This window comes from Erinaceus europaeus, chromosome 11 (assembly GCF_950295315.1).
Source record: "Erinaceus europaeus chromosome 11, mEriEur2.1, whole genome shotgun sequence".
NCBI lineage: Eukaryota > Metazoa > Chordata > Mammalia > Eulipotyphla > Erinaceidae > Erinaceus > Erinaceus europaeus.
The window spans coordinates 70,633,539-70,661,413 of NC_080172.1; the positions used below are offsets into that span (position 1 = coordinate 70,633,539).

The window sequence follows — 27,875 nt, forward strand, 5'->3', positions numbered from 1 at the left end:
ATTTATGGAGATATTTATAATAAAAAAGGAGTAAAAAAAAAAAAAGATTCCTTCCCTCTCCTCTTCAGACAGAAAGTCAATGACATGCAGCGCCATCCTGTCTCTCGCTTTATTTGCCATAAAGCTAGCTTCCATCCACACCTGCTCTGTTCTCATCCATGCTGACTCCAGCGTGAGGGTCCGAGGTCCATCATGTCAGGTGACAACCTCTCCACTCCAACCCTGGTAACCAACCACCCACCCACCCACCCACCCACCGCAGCCTGTTGGAGCTTCTGGCTCTTACTCCCTACAAGAAGAAATTCAATAATAAAGTTCATCCACTTCCATGCTCTCAGCTTCCTCCCAACAGGGGCCAATCTGAGCTGGATGAGGTGGGCACTTGCATGGGATAGGGAAGAATGAGCAGTGTCTACTCATTTTAATGTAAAAGGGGTGGGGCACAGAAAATAATTTTGTACCGCCCTGCCCTACAATCACCCATCTATCACTAGCTTCTCTCGACCCCGGACCATAGGAAAATGCTTGAGCTCCTCTTTGAGTCTCCCATGAGTGAGAACCACCCCTTCAGTCTACATGACTCTGCCCAGGGACTCCCCATAGTGTGTCTTCTCAATAGCCTCCCCCTAAACGTTCTATGTCCCCCAGGACTCCCTAGTATCACTCACTCTATGTGGCAAGAGACCCCAGTTCTCATCCTTAAGCCTTCTTTCCCAAGTCCTTTCTCCATGATCCTTTCTACCTCACCCTCAACCTCCAACTCACAACAGAGTAACCCCACAGTCCTCAGGACACTGGGCGCCGCCTCACTCCTGCAAGCTAAGGATCCGCAGTAGGATGTTGTACACGTCTTGTTCCATGTAGCCCTGGAGGTGTCAGGAAAGAAATGAAAGGAGATGAAGGGGGAAGCAATTACAGAAGCCAGACCTTCTACCTTCTGCAACCCACAACGACCCTGGGTCCATGCTCCCAGAGGGATAGAGAATGGGAAAGCTACATGGGAGGGGGTGGGATATGGAGATTGGGTGGTGGAAATTGTGTGGAATTGTACCCCTCCTACCCTATGGTTTTGTTAATTAATCCTTTCTTAAATAAAAAAAATAAAAATAATTAAAATTTAAAAAAAAGAAAGGAGATGGAGAATAGAAAATGGCAAAGGATGCCAAAGGAAGGGCTTCTGTGGTGTAGCAGAATGCTATTTACTGGCTATATTCATTTATTAACTTCTCAGTAACTAGTTCCCTGTCTTTATAAAGAAGAGAATAATGGGGGCTGGGCAATGGCACACCTGGTTGAACAAGAACAAGGTTCAAACCCCGGGTCCCCATGTGTAGGAGGGAAGCTTCATGAGCAGTGAAACAGTGCTGCAGATCTCTCTCCCCGCCCCAACTTCTGTCTCTAAACAAAATAAATAAATGCTTTTTAAAATAAAAAAGGAAATAGATAAAAAGGGAGTGAACAATGCCTGCTTTCCAGTGTTGCCATGAGTTATAACTTTACAAGACAGAGCATGACCAGCTATACAATAGGTATTCAATTCTTTATAGCTATTACTATTCTTAATGGGGGAGTGAGTCATCCACATCCTCCTCAAGGTCAGGCTAGATTGTCTCAGGAGATAGCTGAGAAAGGTCAAATAGGGGGGCCATGAGATAACTCAACTGGGCTTTGCCATACACACAGTCCAGGTTTGAGTCTGGCTCCGACTGCACTGGGTGTGTTTGGCCCCTGGGAAAGTGGACACTGCCTGAGAAGAGGGTGACAGTGACACATGGGAATAACCCAGTGCAATGGGAGCCAGACTCAAACCTGGACTGTGTGTATGGCACCTGCTATGGTGTCTTCCCTTCTTTTCCTCTGTCTCTGTCTCTCTATCTAAAAAAAAAAAAAAAGAAGGTCATATAAGACAGAAAAGACCTTGCAATTGATCAGAGGACTGAATGGGAAGACAAACTCTACTCCTCACATCCCTACACAACCTCTCTAATCTATGGAATAAGATCAGAGATGTGGCACTGGAACAGCTAAAGTCTAACTCTTCAGAAATGAAAAGGTGGTCGGGGACGTGGCGCAGTAATAAAGTTTTGGCCTCTCAAGCATGAGGTCCTGAGTTCGATCCCCAGCAGCACATGTGCCAGAGTGATGTCTGGTTCTTTCTCTCTCTTCCTATCTTTCTCATAAATAAATAAAATCTTTTTTAAAAATGAAAAGGATGTGTAGATAAGAGAAGGGGCTCCCAAGGCAATGACCCTGTCCATCCCTCTCTCCCTCCCTGCCCCCTCCCCCTAGGCTCACCTGAGCAGCATTCAGTAAATGATTCCTGTAGGTCGAAATAATCTCTTCGTGGTTCTTCTGGGAATCCTGAGAGAGAGCATCATGAGAGGTTATGCCCACAGTTACCCCAACCCCCCAAGTATGAGGATCAATCAAGTGATGTGGTCAGTCATACCATGCAGACCCCCCGGGCTTGTCACTGGCTCAGACGAGACTACTGCCTGGCCAGGCCTGTGTTATTCCCATGTGTCACTGTCACCCTCTTCTCAGGCAGTGTCCACTTTCCCAGGGGCCAAACACACCTGCACTTGCAGGGCCAGGCGAGTGTTTTCTCCCCGCACTTCTAGAACTTCCTCTGACAGCTGCTCCAGCTTCTTCAGCAACTCCTTGATCTGAAACAAGAACAAAAGAAGGGGACCCATGAGTACCTCCCTGGGTCAAGTCCATTTTTTGTCATTATGGTCTTCTTCTGTCATTGGGGCTTCATCACTCTGAATTGACTTTTTCAGTGAGAAAGAGAGACAGAGTGAGAAAAGGGAAGGAAAGATACCATAGCACAGAAGCCTTGTCCGCCAGGGTAGTGGTAGCTGGGTCTAAGCCTGGGTCATGCTCATGACAAAGTGAGCACACTATCCAGGAGAGTTATATTGCAGGTCCAAGTTCAGTTTTCTTTGTATCTGTGCCAGATACTTTGCATACATTGCTTCATGAATATTCAAAATAGTGCTCTTCAGAGCTGGGTGGTGGTGCACCTAGTAGAGCACACGTCAATGGTGGAGCAGTACTGCAAGTGTCTCTCTCTCCCTCACTTCTCTCTCAGTTTCTTTCTTTCTTTCTTTCTTTTTTTTTTTTTACCAGAGCACTACTTAGCTCTGGTTTATGGTATGGGGAATTGAGTCTGGAACCCTGGAGCCTCAGGCATGAAAATCTGTTTTATGTAGCCATTATACATTATACTATCTCCTCCACTATATATATATATATATATATATATATATATATATATATATATATATCCACCAGGAACAGTGGATTTGTCATGCAGGCAATAAGCCCTAGCAATGACCCTGTCAAGAAAAAGGAAAGAGTATTTCTTCTATTCTGAACAGAATAATACTCCTCAGAGGGAAGTATCATTGTTCAGTAAAAAGTCTATCTTAAGTGATTTATCAAAAATTCTATGCCAATAAATGACAAACTCATAATTTGAACCAACAGCTCTTTGAATTCATGGTCTGTGCTTTTATTCACTACTGGATGGTGACCTACTTCTGGCCGCTGACCACTAAAGGAAATGGAAAAGGGTTTTTGTGGTCTGTGAGGCTCAGACACAAATATATAACTACAGGAACCAGGTTCCTGGGAGTGACAACAAAAGCTACTTTGTACTGAGTACTTGTCATCTGCCAAAAAATGTCTTCGTGCACTAACTTTAACAGTCTCATGCAATCTTCACAATGAGCCCACTACTCTCCCCAGTCTATAGATGAGGAAACTTAGGCTCAGAATCTCAAATAACTGGCCCAAGATCAATGAGGAAGTTTTGAAACTTGCTCCAAATTTAGACAATCTTAGCTCAGAGTCCACTACACTATTTTCTTTTTTTAAATATTATTTTATTTATTGCATGAGAGAGAGAGAGAGAGAGAGAGAGAGATTCATAAGACAGGGAGAAATAAACCAAAACACTGCACTGACACATGTGGTGGTATGGGTTGAACTGGGAACCTCAGGTATGTGAGTTCCATGCTCTACCAGTTGAGCCATCTCTCCACCTCATATATTACTTCCTCTGACCCTCCTGTCTGCTTTACTTTTCTCCTTCATCGCTGGCACAAAGTCCCTTTTTTTTAAATTAGCCACAAGGATTCCTATTCTGTATATCATTCCTTCCATTTCTATAGACTTTGTATTACATAAAACATATACTCAAGTGTATGTGTGTACATGTATGTGTGTGTGTGTGTGAGTGTTGAAGCCAGGGTCTTACACATATATGATTTCACTGTTCCCAGGTCACTTTTATTTAGCTAGAAAGGAGCAGGAGGGAGAAACATCATTATCACCACAGCTACCTTCCCCCACACACCCCTTTGCTACTCCTTTGTGGTACTGGGATTGAACCTGGGCTTCACATATGGCAAGGCATGTTGTGCCTGACCAAGTGAGTTAGCTCCCTGATTCTACCCCTTATTTTTTGTTTATTTATTTATTTATATATATTTTAACCAGAGCACTGCTCAGCTCTGGCTTATGGTGGTGCAGGGATTGAACCTGGGACTTTGGAGCCACAGGCATGAGAGTCTCTTCGCATAATCTTTAAGCTATCTACCCTCCCTTATATTTGTAATTATTCTAAGTTTGATCATGTACACAGATTTTAGGAACAAGTTTGAGTTCATTCACTTAACAGGCAGTTCTAGTATTACTGATTTCACTTATAAATTTAGAATTTATATCTAAAAATATCCATAAAACATAACTCCTGGGACCAGGTGGTGGTACACCTGGTTGAGTACACACATACCTGGGTTTAAGCCACAAGTCCCTACCTGCAGGAGGGAAGCTTCATGAATAGTGAAGAAGTACTATAGGTGTCTTTCTCCTTCCCTTCCTATCTCTCCCATCACTCTGAATTTCTCTTTGTCCCTATCTAAACGAAATAAAAATATTTCTAAATGATACATAACTCCTAGAAACAAGCATGCAGTTTGGGTATCTGACAATAGTTTTCAACCTTTTTTTGTTTTTCTGCATTGATCAAATATTTGCCAATGAAACTCTCTTGTAGAACCTACTCTGATTGTAGTGGGAGGGGAGAAGAGAGTTTCTAGCCAAATCTACTTTTAAAAATATTTTATTTTGTGTAGATAGATATGGAGAGAGAGGAGGGACAGAGAACCAGAGGATCATTCTGGTATATACAGTCTCAAGGATCAAACTTAGGACCTCATGCCTGGAAGTTCAAAGCTCTACCACTATACTACCTCCCAAGTGACAAGTCTCTCTTTCTTTCTCTATCTCTCTTTTTTCTTTTTAACTACTTATTTTAATATTTTATTTATTTACTTATTATTGGATAGAGACAGACAGAAATTGAGAGGGGAGGGGAAAGAGAAAGGGAGACAGAGAGACACCTGCAGCCTTGCTTCACCACTTGTGAAGCTTTCCCCCCACAGGGAGGGACGAGGGACTTGAACCCAGATCCTTGTGCACTGTAATGTGTGCGCTTAACCAGGTGCCACCACCTGGCCCCTTCTTTTTAATTACTTATTAATGGAGGGAGGGGGTAAGGAGAGAATGAGAACCAGAGCATCACTCTGGCACATCTGATACTGGGAATGAACTCATACTATTTTTTAAAATTGAAATTGAGAGGGGAGGGAGAGAGAGAGAGAGAGAGAGAGAGAGAGAGAGAGAGAGGCAGCACTGTTTCTCTGTTCACAAAACTTTCCCAATGTAAGGGGGGCCTCAGAGTTTGAACCCTGGTCCTTGTGCACTGTAATGTGTGCTCGAGTGTGCCACCACCCAGTCTCTAGGACTTTGTGTTTTTAAGTCCAATGCTTTAGTCACTGTGCCACCTGCTCCTCCAGACAACAAGTCTATTATTATAATAATTATTTTTTTTACCAGCACTGCTCAGCTCTGGTTTATGGTGGTGAGGGGGACTGAACCCAAATCTACTTTTCTTAACCCACCAGCTCTTGAATAATCTCAGAACACAAGATGCTATGCAAGCCCATAGCAACCCCCCATATCACTAGACTCTTTCCCAAACTCACACGCTATTTAGGTCAAAATCACGATAACCAAAATGGGCCACTGGTGGTAGCCCTAATCACACTGCTTCTAAAGCCCCAAACTTTACTGCACATACCTCCTTCTCTCTCTCTTTAAAAACTGTATGTATTGTGGTCCGGGAGTTGGCGCAGTGGATAAAGCATCGGACTCTCAAGCATGAAGTACTGAGTTCAGTCCCCGGCAGCACATGTACCTGAGTGATGTCTGGTTCTTTCTCTCTCTCCTCCTATCTTTCTCACTAATAAATAAAATCATATATCTTGTTTGACAGGACAGAGACAAGTTGAGAGGAAAGGAGGATAGATAGGGAGAGACAAACACCTGCAGCACCGCTTCGCCACTTGTGAAGCTTCTACCCTGCAGGTGGGGACTGGGGGCTTGAACGTGGGTCCTTGCGCATGGCAGTAGGCCACCTCAGCCCGCAGCCCTTCTATTTACACCGTTCTTTGCCTCCAGTCTCAACTCCCCTAGCCTGGACCCTTCAGAACAGAGGTGGTCCTAGCAGATGATTGCTGCCCGATCTGGAGTACTAAGGTGACGAGCCCGCGGCGGATTCCGGCTCACCTTGGCCTCCTTGTCCCGGCAGGCCCCCACCACATGCTCCATCTTCTCCTTGAGCAGCTCAGCCGTCTTCTCGAACTGCTCGCAGCGCCCGCGCATCTCGCCCGCCCTGCTCTCCTGCTCTGCCGCCCGCGCCGCCAGCTCGCCGCTGCGCCGCCGCTCCTCGGCGACCGCCTCGCGCAGGCGCCCCATCTCGCGGCAGGCCACGTTGTACTTCTCCAGCAGCGCCTTCAGCTCCTGGCCCCACGCCTGCGCCTGTGCCACCAGCGAGCCGCGCGTCTTCTCGTGCTGCCGCAGGTTGGCCGCCTCGCGCGCGCGCAGCTCGGCCACCTCCTCCGTGGCCTGGTAGAGCAGCTGCTTCAGCTTCCCGATCTCCTGGCTCTTCCCGCTCATCGTGGCCTGGACGGCCCGCAGCTCTTCCTCCAGCTTCCCCAGGTCTTGCTCCAGCGCGGCCACCTGCGGGGCGGCGGGGGCCGCGGTGGGGACTCCGGGCTCCCCGCGTGGTGCGGGGGAGCCCCGCAGCTGCCGGTTTTCCTCCTCGAGCTGCGCCAGCGCGCGCTGGGCCTCGCGGTGCCGCTGCACCAGGGTGCGGACACAGGCCTGCAGCTCCTCCAGGGGCTGGGCCTCGGGGTCCCGGGCGCCGCCCTGGCCCACCAGGTCGGCGGGCAGGCAGTCCCACAGCCCTCGGAGGCTGCTGGTCTGGGAGGCCAGGCGCTCCCGCAGCTTCTCTGTGGCCTCCTTCTCCGTGGCCAGCTCCTCTGTCAGCAGCCCCACGCTCCGTCGCAGCTGCTGGAGCTGAACCTGCGCTTCGGGCTTGGGCACAAACTCGCGCTGGAGCCGCTGGCTCAGGGACTGCAGCTCTCCCTGCAAGCGCTGCCTCTCGCGGCCCAGCTCTCCCAGCTCCTCCAGCAGGTTACTGTTGCTCAGCCTCAGCGCAGACACCTCTTTCTCCAGCTGACCCTTCCCCAGTCCTCCCCCTGACACCTGCTCCCTTCCTGGTGCACCAAGAGGTTCTCCCCGCGCCGCCCCGGGGGCTTTCTTCACCCTTCCTTCCTTCTCAGTGGTGGCAGACCTTGGGGCAGCCTTTGGGGCCCCCTCTGTGGGCTCCTGGGCCTGGCTGTCTGCTTTCACCTGGAGCCCTGCCTTCGCCCGGTCCAGCCTCACCAGCACCCGCTCCAGCCTGGCCTCCATCTTCTCCCAGGCCGCAGCAGCAGCTTCAGCCCGGGGTGTCCCCATAGGCCCCTCCAGGATGGATTTTGACAGAGCCCCTCGGGCAGCATCCTTTTCTCGCCACACAGCTGCCAGCTCCTCCCTCAGCTGTAAGAGGAGTTGGTTTACAGCTGCTACACCTGCTCGTTCAAAGCCCATGTCTGTGGGTTCAGCCCCAGAGGCCTGTGGTCTCTCCTGGTCAGCATGATCAGGGCCAGTAACGTGTTCCCCAGTGGATGTCACTTGCTGCCCAGCAGCCTTCACGATGGTCTTAGACCTGGGACTCTGGGGTGGGCCCTCATCATCAGGCTGGGGCCTTCCCTTGGCTTCATGCTGGATCGTGCCTGGTTTTGAATCTTCCCTCTTCTGGAGAGCTGCGTTGACTGCAGCTGCTGCCTGCTGCTGCTTCTTCAGCTCTTGGATTCGTTCAGCCAGCAGGTCCAGAGGACAACCCTGCTCCATGCCATCGCCCCCAGGCCGGAGAGCAGACCCCTGCCCTCCTGGAACTCCTGGATCCTTGGCTAAGAGGTTCCCCAGATCTTGCACATGCTCTCGAATCTGGTTCTCCAGGACCAGATAGGCTGCAGCCTGGGTCTTACACTCTTCTGTCTTCCTTCCTAGCTCTTGCTCCAAGACAGCCACCTTCCTCTGCTCTTCTTCATACTTCCACCTCCACTCCTCTGAGCTTGGATCCTCCTCCTCCTCCTCTTCCTCCTCTTCCTCAGGCTCTGCTCTCCATGGACTCTTGGGTGGAGAACCCACCTGAGCCTCGGATAGAGAGGCCTGTGGAGAAGAGAGAACAAGAAAGTAAAGTCAAGCAGCAGACCTCCCCTAGAGGATAGCTCCCAGATATCCTGGCTGAGCCTGGGGTGGAAGGGAGGGGCAGAAGGGCCTTACCTTGGATGTTGCTTCAGGGTGTTGAACCAACCCCTGACCTGTATGGAGAGATATGGGGAAAGTGAGAGCTGATACAGGTCCCTATGCTTTCCCCTTGAATTGGGTCTTCTTTTGGGAGGATAACAAACCTTACCACGTGTTTTCTGGTAGCCTCTTCCTTCCTTCCTTCCTTCCTTCCTTTCCCTCCTTAATATTTTATTTATAGTGTCATTTTAATGAGAGAGAGAAACCAGAGCACTGCTCAACTCAGGATTTTGGTAGTGCTGAGGATTGAACTTGAGACTTCAGAGCTTCAGTCATGAAAGTCTTTTGCAGAACCATTATGCTGTGTGCCTGCTTGTTTGTTTATTTGTTTTTCTGATTTTTTTTCCAGTTGGAAACAGAGAGGCAGAATGGGGGGAGGGGGAGACCACAGCACTAAAGTTGCTTTTAATGTGGTGCCGGAGATCAAACCAAGAACCTCAAACATGAAAGCTATTTTCTCATACACTAACTCTCTCTTTATTTTTACTTTACTTTTTTGTTTATGTGCTTTGCTACCAGGGCTTTACTATTCTCAGATGACTTTTTTAATTTGTTTGTTTTATCCAGGTAGAAAGAGATAAGACAAAGATGGAAAATTAGCAAGAGGGGCCAGGTGGTAGTATACCTGGTTAAGTTCGCACGTTACAGTGTGCAAGGACCTGGGGATCACCTGCAGGGGGAAAGCTTTACAAGTGGTGGAGCAGTGCTGCAGGTGTCTCTCTGTCTTAAAAAAAACTTTTTTGTCACCAGGGTTATTGCTGGGAGTCAGTGCCTACATGACAAATTCACTGCTCCCAGCAGCCATTTTTTAGCTTTTTTTTTTTTTACAGGACAGAGAGAAACTGAGAGGGATGGGGAGATGGAGAAGGAGAGGGAGGGGGGCTGGGTGGTGGCACACCGGGTTAAGTGCACATCAGCAAGGACTCAGGATTGAGCTCCCACTGCCCACCTGCAGGGCATCCGCTCCACTGGTGGTGAAGCAGGTCTATAGATGTCTATCTTTCTTCCCCCCCCTCTGTTTCCCCTCCCCTCAATTTCCCTCTGTTCTGTCAAATAAAAATAGAAAGAAAAATGACCCCTAGAAGTGATAGATTGATAGTGCAGGCACAGAGCCCCATCAATAACCCTGGTGGCAAGGGAGGGAGAGAGATAGACACCTGCAGACCTGCTTTACTGCTTGTGAAGTGTATCCCCTGCAGGTGGGGAGTGGAGGCTCGAACCCAGGTCCTTGTGTGCAGTGACAATGTGATTAACAGGGTGCACCACCACCCAGCCCCCTTAAGAAACTTTTTGTTGTTGTTTCCTTCCATATTTATCACTGAGACTCCTTCACTATGGATTCCACTGCTCATGGAGGACTAAAACAAAAAATTTAGAGGCTGGACAGTGGCACATCTGGTAGAGCACACACATTGTGTTGTGCAAGGACCTGGGCTCAAGCCCCCAGTCTCTACCTACAGGAAGGATGGGAGATTCACAAGTAGTGTGTCTCCCTATCTCCCTTTTTCTGTCTCTATCTCTCCAATTTCTGTCTCTTATCAAAAAAGTTAAAAATTTTAAAAAACTTCATAGTGAGGGTGAGAGACAGAGAGGGAAAGAGAGATAGAGGAAAACATCTAAGCCCTGCCCCACTGCAGGTGCTCCCATGTGGTGGCCTGGTCCTTCTGCATAGCAAGATGTATTTGCAATCCATTGCATGAGCTATCTCTGGGGCTCCAGAAGCCTCCTCTCACTCTGAGACAGGGAGCTGAACCTTGAAGTTGCAGGAAGGCCTGTGTCTCACCTGCTCGCCGATGCCGGCGGCTCAGGGCCTGCCGTAGCAGCTTGCGCAGCTCCTGGTCCTGTGTACACAGGGCATAGTGCAGCGCATCATGTCCCGCGCTGTCCGTGGCCCCCGCATCTGCTCCGTGGCTCAGCAGCAACTCAGCCACCTCGGAGCTGCCCTTCTCACAGGCCAAGATCAGGGCCGACCTGGGGATCACGACAAGCCTGAACTGAGGCTTGGTTCCAGAGACTCCACTCCCCAGGACCAGTGCTCAATGTGGTCAGGAGACCGACAGACCAACTCCAGCTATGACAACGCTGGAGAACTTCTCCAATAGGGTTCTTTGGCACTATAGCCTTAGAAAGTGGAGAGCATTTGGAATACCTCTTTTTTCATCTGCTTTATGTATTGATCCTCTGTCCAAGTTCTTTATTTGAAATCAGGATTTTCATAGTTTCAGGGCCAGAGTGACCCGAGCACCACATGGAAATATCATGGAACTAGGGTAAGTTCTGGTGCTGTGATCACTTTATTTCTATCTGGATGAAAAAGTAACCTGGAAGTGGTTAAAATATGGTGCGAGGCCCAGGCTCCAGGGTGGAAAAATAGCTTAAAAGCCAGTAAGTCAAACTAATATCCAGGGATCTAGAGGCATTGGTTCTCTGACAGGAGTTAGCTATACTAGAAAAATGAAGGTGGCAGCAGCTAAATAGGAACATACATGGAAATTTTCCCCATCTTCCCAAGAAGAAAAACACCCAGACAACAGGGAGAGATCTCCAAACGCCTGCTTGGAAAGGAGGAGATTCTCAGGAACATACAACAATCTGCTTTCTTCCCAAAACTCATGTGCACACACACCACTCAGCTGCTTTCTAGGCTGGTCAGAGTGTGGTCTGGGGAAGGCTCACTTGTCATCCTTGTCGGTGATGTTAACCCGAGCGCCCCTCTGCAGAAGTTGGGAGCAGATGGCTGCATGACCACCCAATGATGCGATCATCAAGGGCGTCCGTCTGTCCTGCACAGATTGTGGGAAGGGGCTCATGAGGAGATATGGGGTGACATAACCCTGTCACACCCCTTTCCCCACATCCCTCCCAAGGGAGGAAAACTTCCAGACCTGAGGGAGGAAGATCAGACTTAATCTCCCTGTGAGGGAGAAGAGAAGGAAAAGGAAGCAAGGAGATGTTGCCACACAGCTTCAGGTCATATACTTTTTTTTTTTTTTTTAGGCAGAGGGAAATGGATAGGGAAGGGGGAGATAGAGAAACCCATGAAGCACTACTTAACTGCTCATGAAGATTTTCCCCTGCAGGTGGGGACTGGAGCTTGAACATGGTTCTTTTGCATTATAACATATACCTTTACAAAAGTCAGATTTATTTGGGGCTGAGGAGACAGCGTAATTTTTTTATTTGCTTTTTTCCCCTTTTTGTTGCCCTTGTTGTTGCAGCCATTATTATTATTGATGTCGTCATCATTGTTGGATAGGACCGAGAGAAATAGAGGAGGGGAAGACAGAGAGGGGGAGAGAAAGACAGACACCTGCAGACCTGCTTCACCACTTGTGAAGTGACCTCCCCTGCAGGTGGGGAGCCGAGGGCTGGAACTGGGGTCCTTACGCCTGTCCTTGCAATTTTCACCATGTGCGCTTAACCCACTGCGCTACCACCTGATCCCCGACAGCATAATTTGTATGCAAAAAACCTTTCATGCCAGAGGCTCCAAAGTTCCAGGTTCAATCCCAAGCACCACCATAAGCCAGAGCTGAGCAATACTCTGGTAAATAATAACAATAATAGTAAATAAATAAATAACAAGATTTACTTACTCATTAACATGAAAGAGAACCAGAGCATCACTATGGCATATGTGATACTGGTAATCAAACGTGGGACTTCATGCTTAAGAGTCCAATGCCCCATCCACTGTGCCACTTCCCAGCTACCTCTGATCATATACTTGGCCAGTCCCATTCAGAGAGAACAGCAGCCTCCCCGTGCTGGGCTTCTCCACTGACTCAACCATCACTCACATTGTCCAGGACATCCAGGAAGGCTTCATGGTCACACAGCAGGAGCACACTGGAGGCACAGCCAGAGGAGGCTGGGGAAAGAGGAGGCCAGATTGGGTTCAGGGGAACCGGAAGCTTGCCCCATCAGGCCATGATCCAACATCCCTTCCAGTAATTTCAGCTGGTAGCTCTGGTTCAGCCTTCTCACTGAATACCATCCTTCCTACCCACCTCCCCTCTGCCCCTGAAACCCTGTTCCCCAGCAGCCCCCTGATACCCACCTGCCCAGTGCAATGGACTACGATTCTCTGCATCCACAGCATCCTCGTTGGCGCCATGCTGCAAACAACCACAGCAGGGGACAGAGCATTAATACCCCTCTCTTAGTGTCTGGGGGAATAGCTCAGATGCTAGAGCATTCGACTTTTATGCCTGAAGTTCCTAATTTGTTCCCCAGCACCAAATATACTAGAGTGGCACTCTGGTTTGCTCCACTTTCCTATCTCCTTCATGTAAATGCCTCTCTCTCATAATAAATGAATATTGTTCTTTCTTTCTTTCCTTCCTTCCTCTCTTCTTTCTTTTTCTTTTGATAGGACAAAGAGCAACTGAGCGAGGAGGGGGAGTTAAGAGAAGGAGAGGAAGACTCCTGCAAGCCTGCCTCACCACTCATGAGTGTCCCCCCTGCAGATGGGAGGGTGGGGGTCCAAACCCCATTCCTTGCACATGATAGCACATGTGCATAAAAATCCTTTTTAAAAAAATCCTGGTGACATCTGTCAGGGCACCAGCTTTCATGATACTGGGTTGGGAATGGAAGACTGGAGTCCCATGCTTCTGGCCAAATAGGAGCCAAGCCTAGTCCACTCATTGCAGATGACAGCTGACCTAGGATTTCAGTCTTGGTAATTAAACCTCTAAAGCCTAAGAAAAATCAGATTATAGGTAAGTAAACTTACTAGGGAAAATGTCATTTTTAGGCATCATTGGGGAAACTATGAAGATCAATGGCAAAATAGCCTCTTCAACTTTGGGAGACTTTTGTAAATTTTCTGGGTGTCATTTCACATCATCTATAGTACTATATCTCTCAGTGAAAATAGGTGACTAGCTCTTGGAAGACAGGCAGTAGGGCTTGAGTTTAGTTTTGAGCACCTCTGCTGCCTTCTACCTGCCTGTCTGCATAGATGTTAGTCTCTGGGTGATTCTGCCCACTGTGGGGTTCATTATGTGCTAATCGACTGCTTTGTGACTGGCTCCCAAGAGTGGCATTAAGCGTGATGCTTACATGCAGCAGGTGTCAATGTCTATGAACCAGTAAACAAATGAGTGCTGGGAAACAACATATGGCTATGCAAAAAGACTTTTAGGCCTGAGGCACCAACGACCCTAGGTTCAATTCCCAGTACTACCATAAGACAGATCTGAGCAGTGTTCTGGTAAACAAACAAACAAACAACAACAAAACAAACAGATATTGGCTCTCTAGTTGAAAAGGAGAGGGATCTATTAATAATTGGCCCAACAGAGCTTGTGGCTTCAAGACAAAGTGCAGCATCTCAGCCCACATCTTCCCTGGAAGGAGCAGCATCAAGGGGTTGCTCTGACCTGCAGCAGGACCTTGACACACTGTGGCTGACAGGAGATGGTGGCCAGGTGGAGGGCGGTGCTTCCTGGAAAGTGACAGAGAGAGAAAGAGTGAGGGTGGGTGGCCACCTGGATGCCAGTGACTCACTGGGAAGGAAGGCAAGAGACGCACAGATAATCAGAGGGAGATTAGAAAGAGAAGTTCTCAGCCACACAGGGCCAGAAATTCCTGTTCCCCTAGTGGAGGAAAGGGTGGTGGTGAGGTGAACTCAGTTTGTAGGGAGGAGAACCCCTGGAAGGACTCTGGCCACAGTGTGTAATAAGAAACCGAGGGTGGGGGAGATAGGATAATGGTTATGTAATGGGAGTCTCATGGCTGAGGCTCCAAAGTCCTGGGTTCAATCCCCCCACATCACCATAAGCCAGAGCTGAACAGTGCTCTGATTAAAAGAAAAAAAAAGTGGGGGTTGGGGGGGCTACAGCTGAAAAAGATCCAGCACCAGCCCCCACTGCTCTGAAAAGCGAGAAGCCAAAGGAGGCCCCACACTCCATCTAACTTAACTCACCATCCTCATTCTTGCTGTTGATATCTGCCCCGTTTGCAAGCAGTATGGTCAGGCATTCTGTCAGGCCCTTGGATGCTGCTAAGTGAAACCTGCCGGAGTGAAGGTGGAAAGGCAGAGGGAAGAAAGGACAAGGACATGAGATTCTTTTCAAAACAATATTCATTTATATCACTGAGAGAGCAGAGTTCAATTCTGGCTTATGGTGGGGTATGGATTGAACCTAGGACCTCTGGGGCTTCAGCCTGAAGGGCTGGTACATTGCTGCCATGCTGTCTCCCTGGCATGGGGTAGGGTAACAAGCGCTACCTGCTGTATTCCTTACCCCAAAGCCCATCCCTGGTTGGCTGTGTGAGAAAGAGAATGTTATTGGCCTTTTGCCATTAAGTCAGAGGAACTGGACGTGCCACAGGCTTTCCGCAATCTCAGACTGTAATTACTATCATTCTGAGCACAGTGGCCTGGCAGTGTCACAGAAAGACTTAGTCAAGGTCCAGGAGACAGTATAGTGTTTATGCAGCAGACTTTCATGCCTGCAGCTCTAAGCTCCCAGGTTCAATCCCTGGTACTGCAATAAAACAGAGTTGAGCTGTGCTCTGATTAAAAAACAAAACAAAACCCTAAATAAATGTTATAACAGAACTGAGGGTTGAACATTTGAAGGATGAGTTGGGCAGAGACATGAAACAACTGGTAAAGAAAAGACTTTCATGCCTGGAGCTCCCAGCTGAAGACCTAGTAAAGGGGCAAGCAGTGGCACACATGGTTAAGTGCACCCATTATAGTGCTCAAGGACCCAGGTTCAAGTCCCTGGTCCCCACCTGCAGGGGGAAAGCTTTACAAGTGGTGAAGCAGGGCTGCAGGTGTCTCTCTGTCTCTTTCCTTCTCTACCTCCCCCTTACCCTTTCAACTTCTCTCTGGCTTTATCCAATAATAAATAAAAATAAAAATATTTTTTAAAGACCTGGTGAATGGTGCTCTGGTTTCTCTCCCTTCCCCGCTCCCTCCATCAGTGTAAATATATATAGTTTCCAGAGCACTTTTCAGCTCTGTCCTATGATAGTGCAGGGGGATTGATCCTGGGACTTTAGAGCCTCAGGTGTGAGAGAGTCTTTTACATAACCATTATGCTATCTCTCTTCCCATAAATAAATCTTTAAAAAATAATATTCCCTTTTCCTAATCACTTCATCTTTCATAATGACTCTCTTGGCTGCTAATTCATTGCTAATTTTACAAGCATACACCCTCCTAATGTATGATTAAGAAATGCTCTATTTAAGGCAGCACAGCTTCAAGCTTGAACCCCGCTCGCTGCTGTCTCTCACCCACCAGAAAAAAAAAAGTCTTTTAAATGGGGGGCTGGGTGGTGGTGCACCTGGTTGAGTGCCCATGTTACAATGCACAAGGACCCAGGTTCAAGCCCCCGGCCCCCACCTGCAGGGGGAAAGCTTTATGTGTGGTAAAGCAGGCCTGCAGGTGCCTCTCTGTTTCTTTTCCTCTCTATCTCCCCCTTCCCTCTCAATTTCTGGCTGTCTTTTTATTTTATTTTATTTTATTAATGATTTGTTTATTTTTTAAGGGGGTCATCATTTTTTTCCTTTATTGGGGGATTAATGTTTCACATTTGATAGTAAATACAATAGTTTGTACATGCATAACAGTTCTAAGTTTTTCACACAACAATACAACCCCCACTAGGTCTTCTGTCATCCTTTTGTAGGACCTGTATTCTGCCCCCCACCCACCCTAAAGACTTTTACTTCAGTCCAGGTTCTGCTTAGTGTTTTCTCTTCTGATTTTTTCAACTTCTGCCTGTGAGTGAGATCATCCCATATTCATCCTTCTGGCTATCTTTATCCAATAAATAAAGATAACTTGTTTAAATGCTCTATTTAGTGTATGTATGTTTTAGGTTTTAGGTTTGCTTATGGTCTTTGTGTCTTTTTTTTTTTTCTTTTGTATCCCAGAAGGTGGCACAGTGGCTAAAGCATTGTATTCTCAAGCATGAGGTCCCAAGTTCAGTCCCCAGCATTGTGTGTACCCAAGTGATACTGTGATTTTCTCTCTCTCACTAATAAACAAATATTTTTATATAACATAATAAATTCTATATATTTATGAAGGAGAAAGAGAGTGAATCAGAACACTCCTCTGGCATATGTTATGTTGAAAATACTTGGAACCTCATGCTTGAGAGTCCCAACATTTTATACAATGTGCCACCTCCTGGGTCTTATTTTTGTCAGTTATCATTGACCTGGCCTGTGAGGTGGGTAAAGCTTGGGGACAACACAATCTTTGTTTTGTGAAACACATAGGAAAGTTGTACCGATCTGCTTGATAACTGTAGGGGGTCCTTGGCTATATCACATCAAAAGGCTTCAAGCTTTCAAAGGGTGAAACCAGGAGGACTTACTTACGGGGACTGGCCGTTAGGGTCAAGCTTGGTGGGTCGGGCAGACTTCCTGGAGGCTAGTGCAGCCACACGCCCCACGTCCCCCCGCTGCACGGCCTCCAGCAGCTTCTGATCACTGCGGTTCCATTTCTCCACCTGCGCCAGAACCACAAGTGTGTGAATATTGGGGTGGGAAGGCAAGGAAGGGTAATGGCTAGGCTGCCAAGTTAGAGGAAAGGGATGTCTCTGAGGTTCTTTCCATGCTTCACAAGCCACTCTGCCTAGATCATTTGATCCTTCTCAGGTGAACCACTTAAATTGTCTCCATCTTGGGGCCAGGTAGTGACACACATAGTACAGCATACTCCCAGAGGGATAAAGAATAGGAAAGCTATGGGGGTCAAGGATAACAAGGACAACAAAGGGGAATAAATAAATATTTAAATAAAATTTTTTTAAAGTCTACAGTGGTCTGGTCTGGGAGGTGGCGCAGTGGATAAAGTGTTGAACTATCAAGCATGAGGTCTAGAGTTCAGTCTCTGGCATAGTATGGCCATAGTTCTAATTCACTCTCCTGCCTCTCTCAATAATTAAGTAAATCTAAAAAGAAAAGAGAAGAGAAGGGACCAGGTGGTGGTGCACCTGGTTGAGTGCACATGTTACGCTGTGCAAGGACCCAGGTTCGAGTCCCCGGTCCCCACCTGCAGGGGGAAAGCTTCACAAGTGTTGAAGCAGGGCTGCAGGTGTCTCTCTGTCTCTCTTCCTCTCTATCCCCCCTTCCCTCTTGATTTTTGGTTGTCTTTATCTAATAAATAAATAAAGATAATAATTTAAAAAAAGAAAAAAAATTAAAAAGAAGGAAAGAAAAGAGAAGAAGAGAAAAGAAAAGAGTTTCCAAGTCATATGCCACTAGTAACTATTAGCAGACTTTGCCAGCCCTAGGGCAAAAGGTGCTTGGGTTACTGAGTTAAAAATCATGAGTACTGAGCACATAGTATTTCAAATGTCTGTTTCATCATCTCTGTGATCACTGTGGTTGGGTGCACAAGCCCATAGTAGTCCCAGACATGACTCCTTTCCTTTCAGACCACTCCTGACTGGCCTACACCACCTTCCACCTCCAGTTGCTACCCTACTTTTTGTCCTTAATGTCTCACACCCTGCTGCTTGATCCTGTCCAGGAGTTCCAAATTCTGGCCACACCATCTTTTCCCATTGACTCGGGGTCCCACAACTGGGAGGAGAAACCCAGAGTTTCTGTTTTCCCTTCCCCTAGCTCTGCCCTGGTGCTAGTTGTTCTCAATCCCATAGCAACAACTGAAAGGTATAGCTTGGTTTCCAGCCAGACTGGAAGAAGCAGCCAGAGGCAGCCCTCCAGTTTCTCCACCCTCCCTCCTGTCAGGCCGCAGTGCAGCTGTCCCAGCCACACCTGGGCCTGCATTGTTCTACCACCCCTCCCTACCCATGCTTGGCGGGTGCTGGGGTAATTACAATAATTGAAGTATCACAGAGTGTGAAAAAGAGAGCCGTGTGAAGACACCCAAGCAGTGGAAGCATAGAAAAGGCTGGTTTGGTGCAGAGGGGAAAGAAAAGGAAGAAATCTTCAATGTAGGAGCTGAGGAGATAACATAATGGTTATGCAAAAAGACTTTAATGCCCAAGGCATGAAAAGTCTCAGCTTCAGTCCCCAGTACCTTCATAAGCCAGAGCTAAACTGTAGCTACACTTGGATTAAAATAATAATAATAACAATAATAATTTTTTAAAAAATATTTATTTATTCCCTTTTGTTGCCCTTGTTATTTTTATTGTTGTAGTTATTGATGTCCTCATTGTTGGATAGAACAGAGAGAAATGGAGAGAGGAAGGGAAGACAGAGAGGGGGAGAGAAAGACACCTGCAGACCTGCTTCACCGCCTGTGAAGCGACTCCCCTGCAGGTGGGGAGACGGGGGCTCGAACCAGGATCCTTACGCCGGTCCTTGTGCTTTGCGCCACCTGCGCTTAACCCACTGCGCTACCACCCGACTCCCCAATAAAAAAGAGAGGAAGAAGGAAATCTGGGAATAGGAGGTGAACCTAAAATTACGAGGTCCTGTGTTCTATCCCCATGTGCCAAGAGTATTGCTCATTCTCTCTCTCTCTCTCTCTCTCTCTCTCTCTCTCTCTCTATATATATATATATATATGTATATATATATATATACATATATATATCTTATGTTAGTAAATAAAATCTAAAGAAAACTCTATTATTATAGAGATTGAAAGAGACCACAGCACTGAAGTTTCCTTCAATGAGGTGGGGACCAGGCTCAAACCTGGTTTGTGCACATGCTATCAATAAAGCAATGTACTATCCAAGTGAACTGTTTCATTACCCACTCCCACCACACACACACGCGCACACACACACACACACACACACACACATCATCGTCATCAGCAGCAGCTTCATCAGCATCATCATCATCATCATATCATCTAGAGGGGCTGGGTGGTGGCGCACCTGGTTGAGCACACATGTTACAATGTGCAAGGACCCAAGTCTGAGCCCCTGGTCCCCACCTGCAGGGGGAAAGCTTTGTGAGTGGTGAGGCAGTGTTGCAGGTGTCTCTTTGTCTTTCTCCTGCTCTATCACCCCCTTCCCTCTCGATTTCTGGCTATCTCTATCAAATAAAGATAATAAAAATAATTTTAAAAATTAAGTAATAATAATATCATCTAGGTCTGGAGCTGGAAAGTGGTATACCCAGTTGAGTGCACATATAACAATGCACAAAGACCTAGGTTCAAGCCCCTATTCCCCACTTGCAGGGGGGAAGCAAAGAAACAGAGCTACAGATCTCTCTCTCTCTCTCCCTTTCTACCTCACCTTTCCCTATCAATTTCTCTCTGTCTGTACCCAATAAAAATTATATTTAAGGGAGTTGGGCAGTAGCACAGCAGTGTTAAGCGCACGTGGCGCCAAGCACAAGGACCTGCAAAAGGATCCCGGTTCGAACCCCTGGCTCCCCACCTGCAGTGGAGTCACTTCACAGGTGGTAAAGCAGGTCTGCAGGTGTCTGTCTTTTTCTTCCCCTCTTGGTCTTCTCCTCCTCTCTCCATTTCTCTCTGTACTATCCAACGACGACATCAATAACAACAACAATAACTACAACAACAATAAAAAACAACAAGGGCAACAAAAGGGAAAATAAATATTTTAAAAAAAAAATATATATATATATATTTTTTAATTGATGCTGTGGTGCAAGGGTCCTAGACTAATAGTGGTGAAAAGACCTTGGAGTGTGACCTGGTTTAGCTCCTTTCTTAGCTATATGATTTTAGTATGCCATTAAACATGTCTCACCTCTTTCTTTATGTAAAAAGTGTGGGAAATAATAACTACCTCATCATGTTATGAGTGTTAAATGAGCTAATGTCTATAAAATCTCTTTGTAAACTGTAGAGTCACCCAAGTGTATGGTAAACAGGAAGTAGTGGGGGTTGATGGTAGCACAGGGGCTTTATGAGGTATAGTCTCAATAAGGAAGAGGCTGTGGAGGAGGTGGGGGAAAACTGGATGATGGAAGACAAATAACTCAAATACTATTTGCATAGACAGGGCAAATAGTTAATCAGAAGAAGAAAAGATATTAAATGCCCAAACCCTAAAATTAGATCTAAGGGGGCCGGGTGGTGGCGCACCTGGTTGAGCACACATGTTACAGTACAAAGACCCAAGTTCGAGCCCCTGGTCCCCACCTGCAAGGGGAAAGCTTCAAGAGTGGTGAAGCAGGACTGCAGGTGTTTCTCTCTTTCTCTCTCTCTCCCTCTCCCTCTCTCTCTCCCTGTCACCCCCTTCCTTCTCCATTTCTGGCTGTCTCTAATAAATAAAGATTAAAAATAAATAAATATAAATAAATAAATAAAATTATCTAAGGTATACACATCCTGAGGTGATGTTCCTACACAGAAATAGTCACTCCTCCTGGCATTTCAAATGCTGTTTCAGTTAGGCTTCAAAAAAATCCCTGGAGAGTGAGGGAGTGAGATAGCTCACTTGGTGGGTGTCTGCATTGCCATGTCTATGCCCTAAGTTCAAACCCAAACCCCACTACACTGAGGAAGAAACTTCAGTTCTATCTCCTTTCTCTCTTTAAAATGTTTGATTTATTGAATAGAAACAGACAGAAAATGAGAGAGAAGGGAAAGAGAAAGAGCAACGTCTGCAGCACTGCACCACTGCTCATGAAGCTTTCCCCTTGCAGGTAGGAAGTCGGGGCTTGAACCAGATCCTTGAGCATGGTAATATGTGCACTCAACTGGATGTGACACTGCCTGGTGCTTTCTCTCCTCTCTCTCTCTCTCTCTCTCTCTCTCTCTCTCCATATATATGTTGTCTCAAAGTGGTAAAGCCCAGTGATGACCAAAAAAAATGTGGTCTTGGAGATGACACAGTGGCTAGAATGTTAGGGTCTCAAACATGGGGTCCTGAATTTAATCCCTGGTATTTCAAGTGCCAAAATGATATTCTGGTTCATTTCTCTTCCTCTCATATTAAATAACTAAATAAGTGGGTGGGGAGAGACAGCAAAAAGACTTTCATGCCCGAGACTCTGAAGTCGCACATTCAATCCCCAAAACCATAAACCAAAACTGAGCAGTGCTCTTGGGAAGAAAAAAAATAATAAATCAATCAGTCAATCTTGGGCTCAGGAAGTGGTAAAGTGGTTAACATTTTGGACTCTCAAATATAAGGTCCTAAGGTCTTAAGTTCAACTCTGAGCATCCCATATGCTCTCTCTCTCTCTCGTAAATAAATACAATTTTAAATACAAACAAATATATATTTTTAAATCTCTGTTGAAAAGAACCTGAAAAATAATAAGGCTGTTATTTTTATCTATTTGACAAAAGAAACTGAAGTACACTGGGGTGAGATAACTGTCCAGGGTCATGTCATGAAACAGTGGTCAAACTGAGCAAGAATCTAGGCCACGTGATGCCCAGCCCTAGTTCCCACCAGCAGGACACAGTATTGTGGATCTGTGGAAGAAGAAGGCTCACATTTTTATAATATATAAATGGTAGAAGACTGTCTCTAGGGCAAAACCACCCATCCTCAGATGCCACTCCCTGAATGAAGTCTCCAAACAGGCTAATGCTCAAAGGACACAATAAGCAAAATGACTCCTCCACACACTAGCAGCCTGCAGGATGTACGGACTCATTAGATAATGTCCCTGTGGGGACAGGTTGCCCTCAGAACAAGCAGAGAGAACTGCTGCCAGCCTGGATGTCTTGGCTTACAACCCTGATTCTCACACTTAACAATCCTTGTGAATTTAGTTGTGAGGTAATCTATCTGAGCTTTAGTTTCCCAGTGATACAAACCATCTCAAGCACTTAGCTCTGTGTCTTTCACAAGGCAGGTATACAACCGATGTTAGTTCTGACCCTCATCCTTCCTAACCCTGTTTGGAGGATGTTCTAATGTCCCTGGGCTCAGGAGCATGAGAAGAAACCAAAGGGCCAGGTGATACCATACCCGGTAGAACACACATAGTACTATGCACAGGCTCCTGGTGCCCACCTGCAGGAGGGAAGCTTCAAGAGCTATGAAGTAGTGATGCAGGTGTCTCTTTTTCTCCCCTTTTCTCCCTCTCTCTTTATATCTCTATCAAATGAAGGAGGTGGTGGTGGAAGAGGAAGAAGAGAAAAATAACAACTACAAGGGCCACTAGTAGTAGTAGTGGAGTCATCTAAAACAAAATAAAAATCTTCTTCATTTCAGCTAATGAAGAGCAGCCAAGTTATAGAGATGAAAAAACTGCTTCTGGCGGCCAGGCAGTAGTGGCACAAAGCACAAGGACCAGTGTAAGGATTCCAGTTCGAACCCCCGGCTTCCCACCTGCAGGGGAGTCACTTCACAAGTGGTGAAGCAGGTCTGCAGGTGTCTGTCTTTCTCTCCCCCCCACCCCCGGAGGTAGTGTTGGACTTAGAAGTATAATATCCTGAGTTTGACCCCAGGCACTGTATGTGCCAAAGTGCTGCTTTGGTTCTATCTCTCTCTCAATAGATCTTTTTTAAATTTTTTATATTTATTTATTTATTTTCCCATTTGTTGTCCTTGTTTTTTAATTGTTGTAGTTATTATTGTTGTTACTGATGTCATTGTTGTTAGATGGGACAGAGAAAAATAGAGAGGAGGGGAAGACAGAGAAGAGGAGAGAAAGATAGACAGGCCTGCAGACCTGCTTCATCACCTGTGAATTGACTCCCCTGCAGGTGGGGAGCCAGTGCTCGAACCAGGATCCTTATGGTCATTGTGCTTTGAGCCATGTGTGCTTAACCCGCTGTGCTACTGCCTGACTCCTGTAAATAAATCTTTTAAAAGATGATCTGTAAATATTTCAACCAATTTACACTATGTAATGTTGTTCTGCAAAGATGAGTGAGAGCTGTCCAGGGCCACTTTCTGCAGAGCTGAGGAGCACAGAGAGAAGCTGCCATATTTCCAAATGCGATTCACTACTCACCTCAGCACCTTAGGAAAGAGGCACATAGTCATCGCTTCAAGGGTGATCACCAGATTTATCAGCAGGCTCATAAACAAGGAAATATTTCTAGTCATGTAGACAGGCCAGGGGCCCTTTTGACAAGTAACTGTAACTGCTCCTTATCTCAGGCAGATCTTCCTATCAAATGGAACATACCAAGATTGGAGAGAAAAGCATCGACCGCTGTGAGCAGCCTGCCATGGAGCCACCAAAAACTGCTCCTTAATTTTTTTTTTTTTAACTGCATTTGACATTCCCTAGGTGATCTTGGGTCAACTGTTTAAAGCTATTTTTGGTTCTCCTTCCTACAAAGTCAGAGTAAGCTGATTGGGAAGCTACACACACACACATACACACACACACACACACACACACACACCTACTTGGCTGAAATAAAAGGAGAAAGGAGATGAGAGAGAGAGAGAGAATCCACAGCAACCAAGCTTCCTTCAATGGGGGTTGGGCTCTAACCTGACTTGTACACATAGCAAAGAAGCACACTCTCCAAGTGAATTATTTTGTCAACCCTAAAAAGAGAGAGTTGGCTTTTATTTGTTTGTGACTTTTCTTGTATTCTGGATAACTTAGATTAATTTTTAAAATGCTCACTGACTTGGTAGACCTTATCTCAATCTGAGGGTTCTAGCCTTAAACCCAAGAGTGGGGGTAAAGGTGGGCCAGCTTCTAGCACTGCTGGGAAGTTAGGCTTTAGGAGTGGTCACAAATGCTGTCTCATTGTTTCTCTGATGTAAGTGGGTTCAGTGGCTAGCCACCCAGGGAGGGGAGGAATGTATCATGAGAAATGTGAGGAAGTTTGGAGAAGAATCAATTCACAGTTGAACCTGACCAATTTTCAAGCTTCTTTTGATCCCAAATTAATTGAGGAAAGAACTTTCTTCTCAGCTAGATCATCCCAAGTCCAACCAATTTACTTCCTATAATCTTATTATGCTAAGAAGAGTTTAGAGCTGGAGGGAATTTTTCATGACCAAACTTCTATGGAGTTGGGAAGAGGAAGGACTACTGAGGGGTGCTTTCATATTCCAACATTCAGACCACTGTTCATCCCAGCATCTAGGGAAGGAGGTGCTGCCTAAGGATCATAGAATCAGCAGGATGGAGGGAGCCTCTCCATTCTTAAGAAGCAGGCAAATTCCACAAATGCAAAAGAGAAAGGTAATATGGCAAACTTTCAGTGATGAGGGAAGAGTCCATATGAATGAAAACCATAATAAAGGGAGTCTGGTGATAGCACAGCAGATTAAGCACACGTGGTACGAAGTACAAGGACTAGAGTAAGAATCCCGGTTTGAGCCCCCCCCCCTTCCCACTTGTAGGCGGAGTCACTTCACAGGTGGTGAAGCAGGTCTGCGGGTGTCTATCTTTCTCTCCCCCTCTCTGTCTTCCCCTCTTCTCTCCATTTCTCTCTGCCCTATCCAACAATGATGACATCAATAACAACAATAATAACAACTACAATAACAATAATAACTACAACAACAATAAAAAAAAACATAACAAATTGTAAGCAGGAAAAAGTGGCTCAATGGATCTACTAAGGGACTTGCAAGAATGAGGCACTGGGTTTGATTCCCAGTACTGGGCATGCTGGAGAGAGGGTTCTGGCCTGCATCACTTTTTTTTTTTAAGATTAAAAAAAAATATTTATTTATTCCCTTTTGTTGCCCTTGTTTGTAGTAGTTATTATTGTAGTTATTATTGTTGTTATTGATGTCATTGTTGTTGGATAGGACAGAGAGAAATGGAGAGATGAGGGGATGACAGAGAGGGGGAGAGAAAGACACCTGCAGACCTGCTTCACCGCCTGTGAAGTGACTCCCCTGCAGGTGGGGAGCCGGGGGCTCGAACTGGTATCCTTACTCCGGTCATTGAACTTTATGCACCTGCACTTAACCCGCTGAGCTACCACCTGACTCCCCTGCATCACTGTTATAAACTTTAAAAAAAAAAAACAAAAACCAGGATGATTTGTAGCTGGAAACATGGGAAGATAGAGCTATCTTGGTAGAACATGAGATTTGCATAACTGAGGCTCTGGGTTCAATCCTCAGTGCCACACATGCTGGAGAGGTGCTCTGGCTTCTTTGTCTCATGTGAGACCACATATATTTGAAGTAAATATAACAAATCTTTTTTTTTTAATCATGATGAATTAAGACTCTTGGGCAGCCTTAGTTCCTGGTATCTATTGTAGTCACTCAGAAAACATATTTTGATTGGTTGGTCAATGTCTGGAAACTAAATGGTGAAGCAAATGCAAGTGGGACAGGGACAGGCCTCAACAGAGTTCCTACTCTTGCCTCATAGCTTGCTTTCAAGCCTCTGTGACCTGCCCTTTCAGAGTGAGCTGAGCATTTCTCATGTTTGCTTAGGCACGACACCATCAAGTCAGGTTAGGCTGAGCAATGTTACTGCATATCTAAATGAGCCACAACCCCCATTTCTTTTTTTTAAAATATTTATTTATTTATTTCCTTTTTGCTGCCCTTTTTTTTTATTGTTGTTGTAGTTATTGTTGATGTCGTCGTTGTTGGATAGGACAAAGAGAAGGGGAAGACAGAGAGGGGGAGAAAAAGATAGACACGTGGGGAGCGGGGGCTCGAACCGGTCTAACCCGGATCCTTATGCCAGTCCTTGCGCTTTGCGCCAGTGCGTTTAACCCACTGTGCTACCGCCCAACTCCCACAATCCCCATTTCTATAGAAAACTCCATCCTTAGGTAGATCTCTGTGTGTCAGAGATCTTCATAGTAGAAGAGATTATGCTCCCCTCCCCCGCCCAGTCACAGTCATTTTCCTTCCTGTGTTTGGTCCTGGGTAAATATGGGGGAGCAGAATGACTTTTGCTGGGAACCCTCAGAGTGAATCCACTCGACTCTCTTCATCACCTCTCCCCTGTTCAGTCAGAGGAAGCAGAAAGTACAAGCACTGAACAACTGGGTAAGGGTTTAGCATGAAGGAAGATTCTGGGGTCAATAAAACTCAAGGCCTTGGCTGACCCAAGAACCAGTCTGATGACCACACACTGCAGTGACTGGCTGGGGTGGATTCTGCAGGAACTCACCCAGTTCTCTGGGGCGCAGCCAGGCAACTGAGCTTTCTCTGGCAGTGCCTGTCAGGCTGGCCAGACTGCAAAATTAACCCACTAAGAGCAGACAGTAGGACCAGGAAAAGTGAGAAAGTGAGTTGACACCCACTGAGCCTCGTGAGGCAGAGGGTGGAGGGGCGCACAGGCGAAGGCTGGTGGGAGCACCGAGTAGAGAGGGGTTTGGAGAGGTCTGTGGGGCGAGAGAGTGGGAGTGGAAGCAAAATGGCGTGAGATGACAGTAAGGACAGAGAAGACCACCAAGAAGCGCTAGAGGAAGGGGCAGGGCCGGGAGACTGTGCTGAGCTGATGAGAAAAATCAAAGATATGAGAGGGCAGGGTCGTGAGAAGAACAGGGCTGGAAAACGGAGCCACAGGGCCAAGCAGTGACCGAGGATAGAGCGGATGCTGGTTCTGGTACAGTACTGGGAGCTCGAACAGGGTCCTCTCGATGGGGCAAGGGATGCTGGAAACACCAGAAGTTGATGCTGCAGATGCTAAGCAAGAGGGCAAGAAAGGGAACGCAGGGCAGGAAGGCAAGTCAGAGGCCGGGAACAAGGTCTTGAGAAGGTAGGACTGGCAGCCTGCAAGCAGGAGCGGAAGAGTTGGCGAAGTGAAAAGACGGTGGTGGATGGAGAATCCACGGGACAGGGTTTGGACCCCAGTGCCATCCCCATTTTCCCGATTTGCCACCTACCGCCACCTGTGAGCTGGAGCAGGAGAAGATACGCTTCATGGCCGGGGCCGGGGCCACAGCGGGGGGACGGGGACGCGCGGAGAGAGGGTCACAGGTTCCCGAACCCACCAGACCCCTGGGATGCGGCCAGGAGAGAGCTGTCAAAAAGCAGAGCAGAGCCGCCCCAGGACCCGCCCCGGCGCCTGCCAGCCCAATCAGGGACAAGAACCCGGAGGCTGGGCTTACAACTCCGCCCCTGCACCTGCCCCTGTCCCACAGCGGAGGCAGAGCCTGCAGTTGTCAACTGAAACGCGGGCTTGATCTCCAACTGAATCCACCCAAACCTTCTCTCTGCTTCAACCGCCCAGGAACCTCCCCACGTTCCAGGCTCAGTCCCGCCCCCACCGCAGCTTCAGGCAGCGCTCTCCCAATCCCCGCCTAGGACCCCGGCGGA

The 27,875-nt window shown here is 46.9% G+C and overlaps 2 protein-coding genes across 2 annotated transcripts in view; one reads left to right on the forward strand and one right to left on the reverse strand.

The window, feature by feature from the left end:
- On the reverse strand, window positions 1–27,593 carry ANKRD35 (ankyrin repeat domain 35). The gene is made up of 14 exons (XM_060202000.1): window positions 27,443–27,593; window positions 17,119–17,249; window positions 14,699–14,787; window positions 14,154–14,218; window positions 12,827–12,884; window positions 12,567–12,637; window positions 11,443–11,549; window positions 10,550–10,737; window positions 8,743–8,780; window positions 6,640–8,628; window positions 2,577–2,666; window positions 2,296–2,361; window positions 766–866; window positions 1–289 (listed from the first exon to the last, which is right to left on the reverse strand). Exons 1-13 carry the CDS (start codon window positions 27,479–27,481, stop codon window positions 807–809), a joined length of 2,991 nt encoding a protein of 996 aa, XP_060057983.1. The 5' UTR covers window positions 27,482–27,593; the 3' UTR covers window positions 1–289; window positions 766–806.
- GPR89A (G protein-coupled receptor 89A) overlaps window positions 1–27,875 on the forward strand; it is a 327,321-nt gene that overhangs the window by 242,092 nt on the left and 57,354 nt on the right. The gene's annotated exons all lie outside the window — the stretch shown is intronic.

Coding starts and splice junctions, on each gene's coding strand:
- ANKRD35 (XM_060202000.1), bottom strand. CDS start 27,481: ATGAAGCGTATCTTCTCCTGCTCCAGCTCACAGGTGGCG. Junction 10,738..11,442: donor ATCACCGACAAGGATGACAA/GTGAGCCTTCCC, acceptor CGTGATCCCCAG/GTCGGCCCTGATCTTGGCCT. Junction 2,667..6,639: donor GCCGGGACAAGGAGGCCAAG/GTGAGCCGGAAT, acceptor TTCTTGTTTCAG/ATCAAGGAGTTGCTGAAGAA.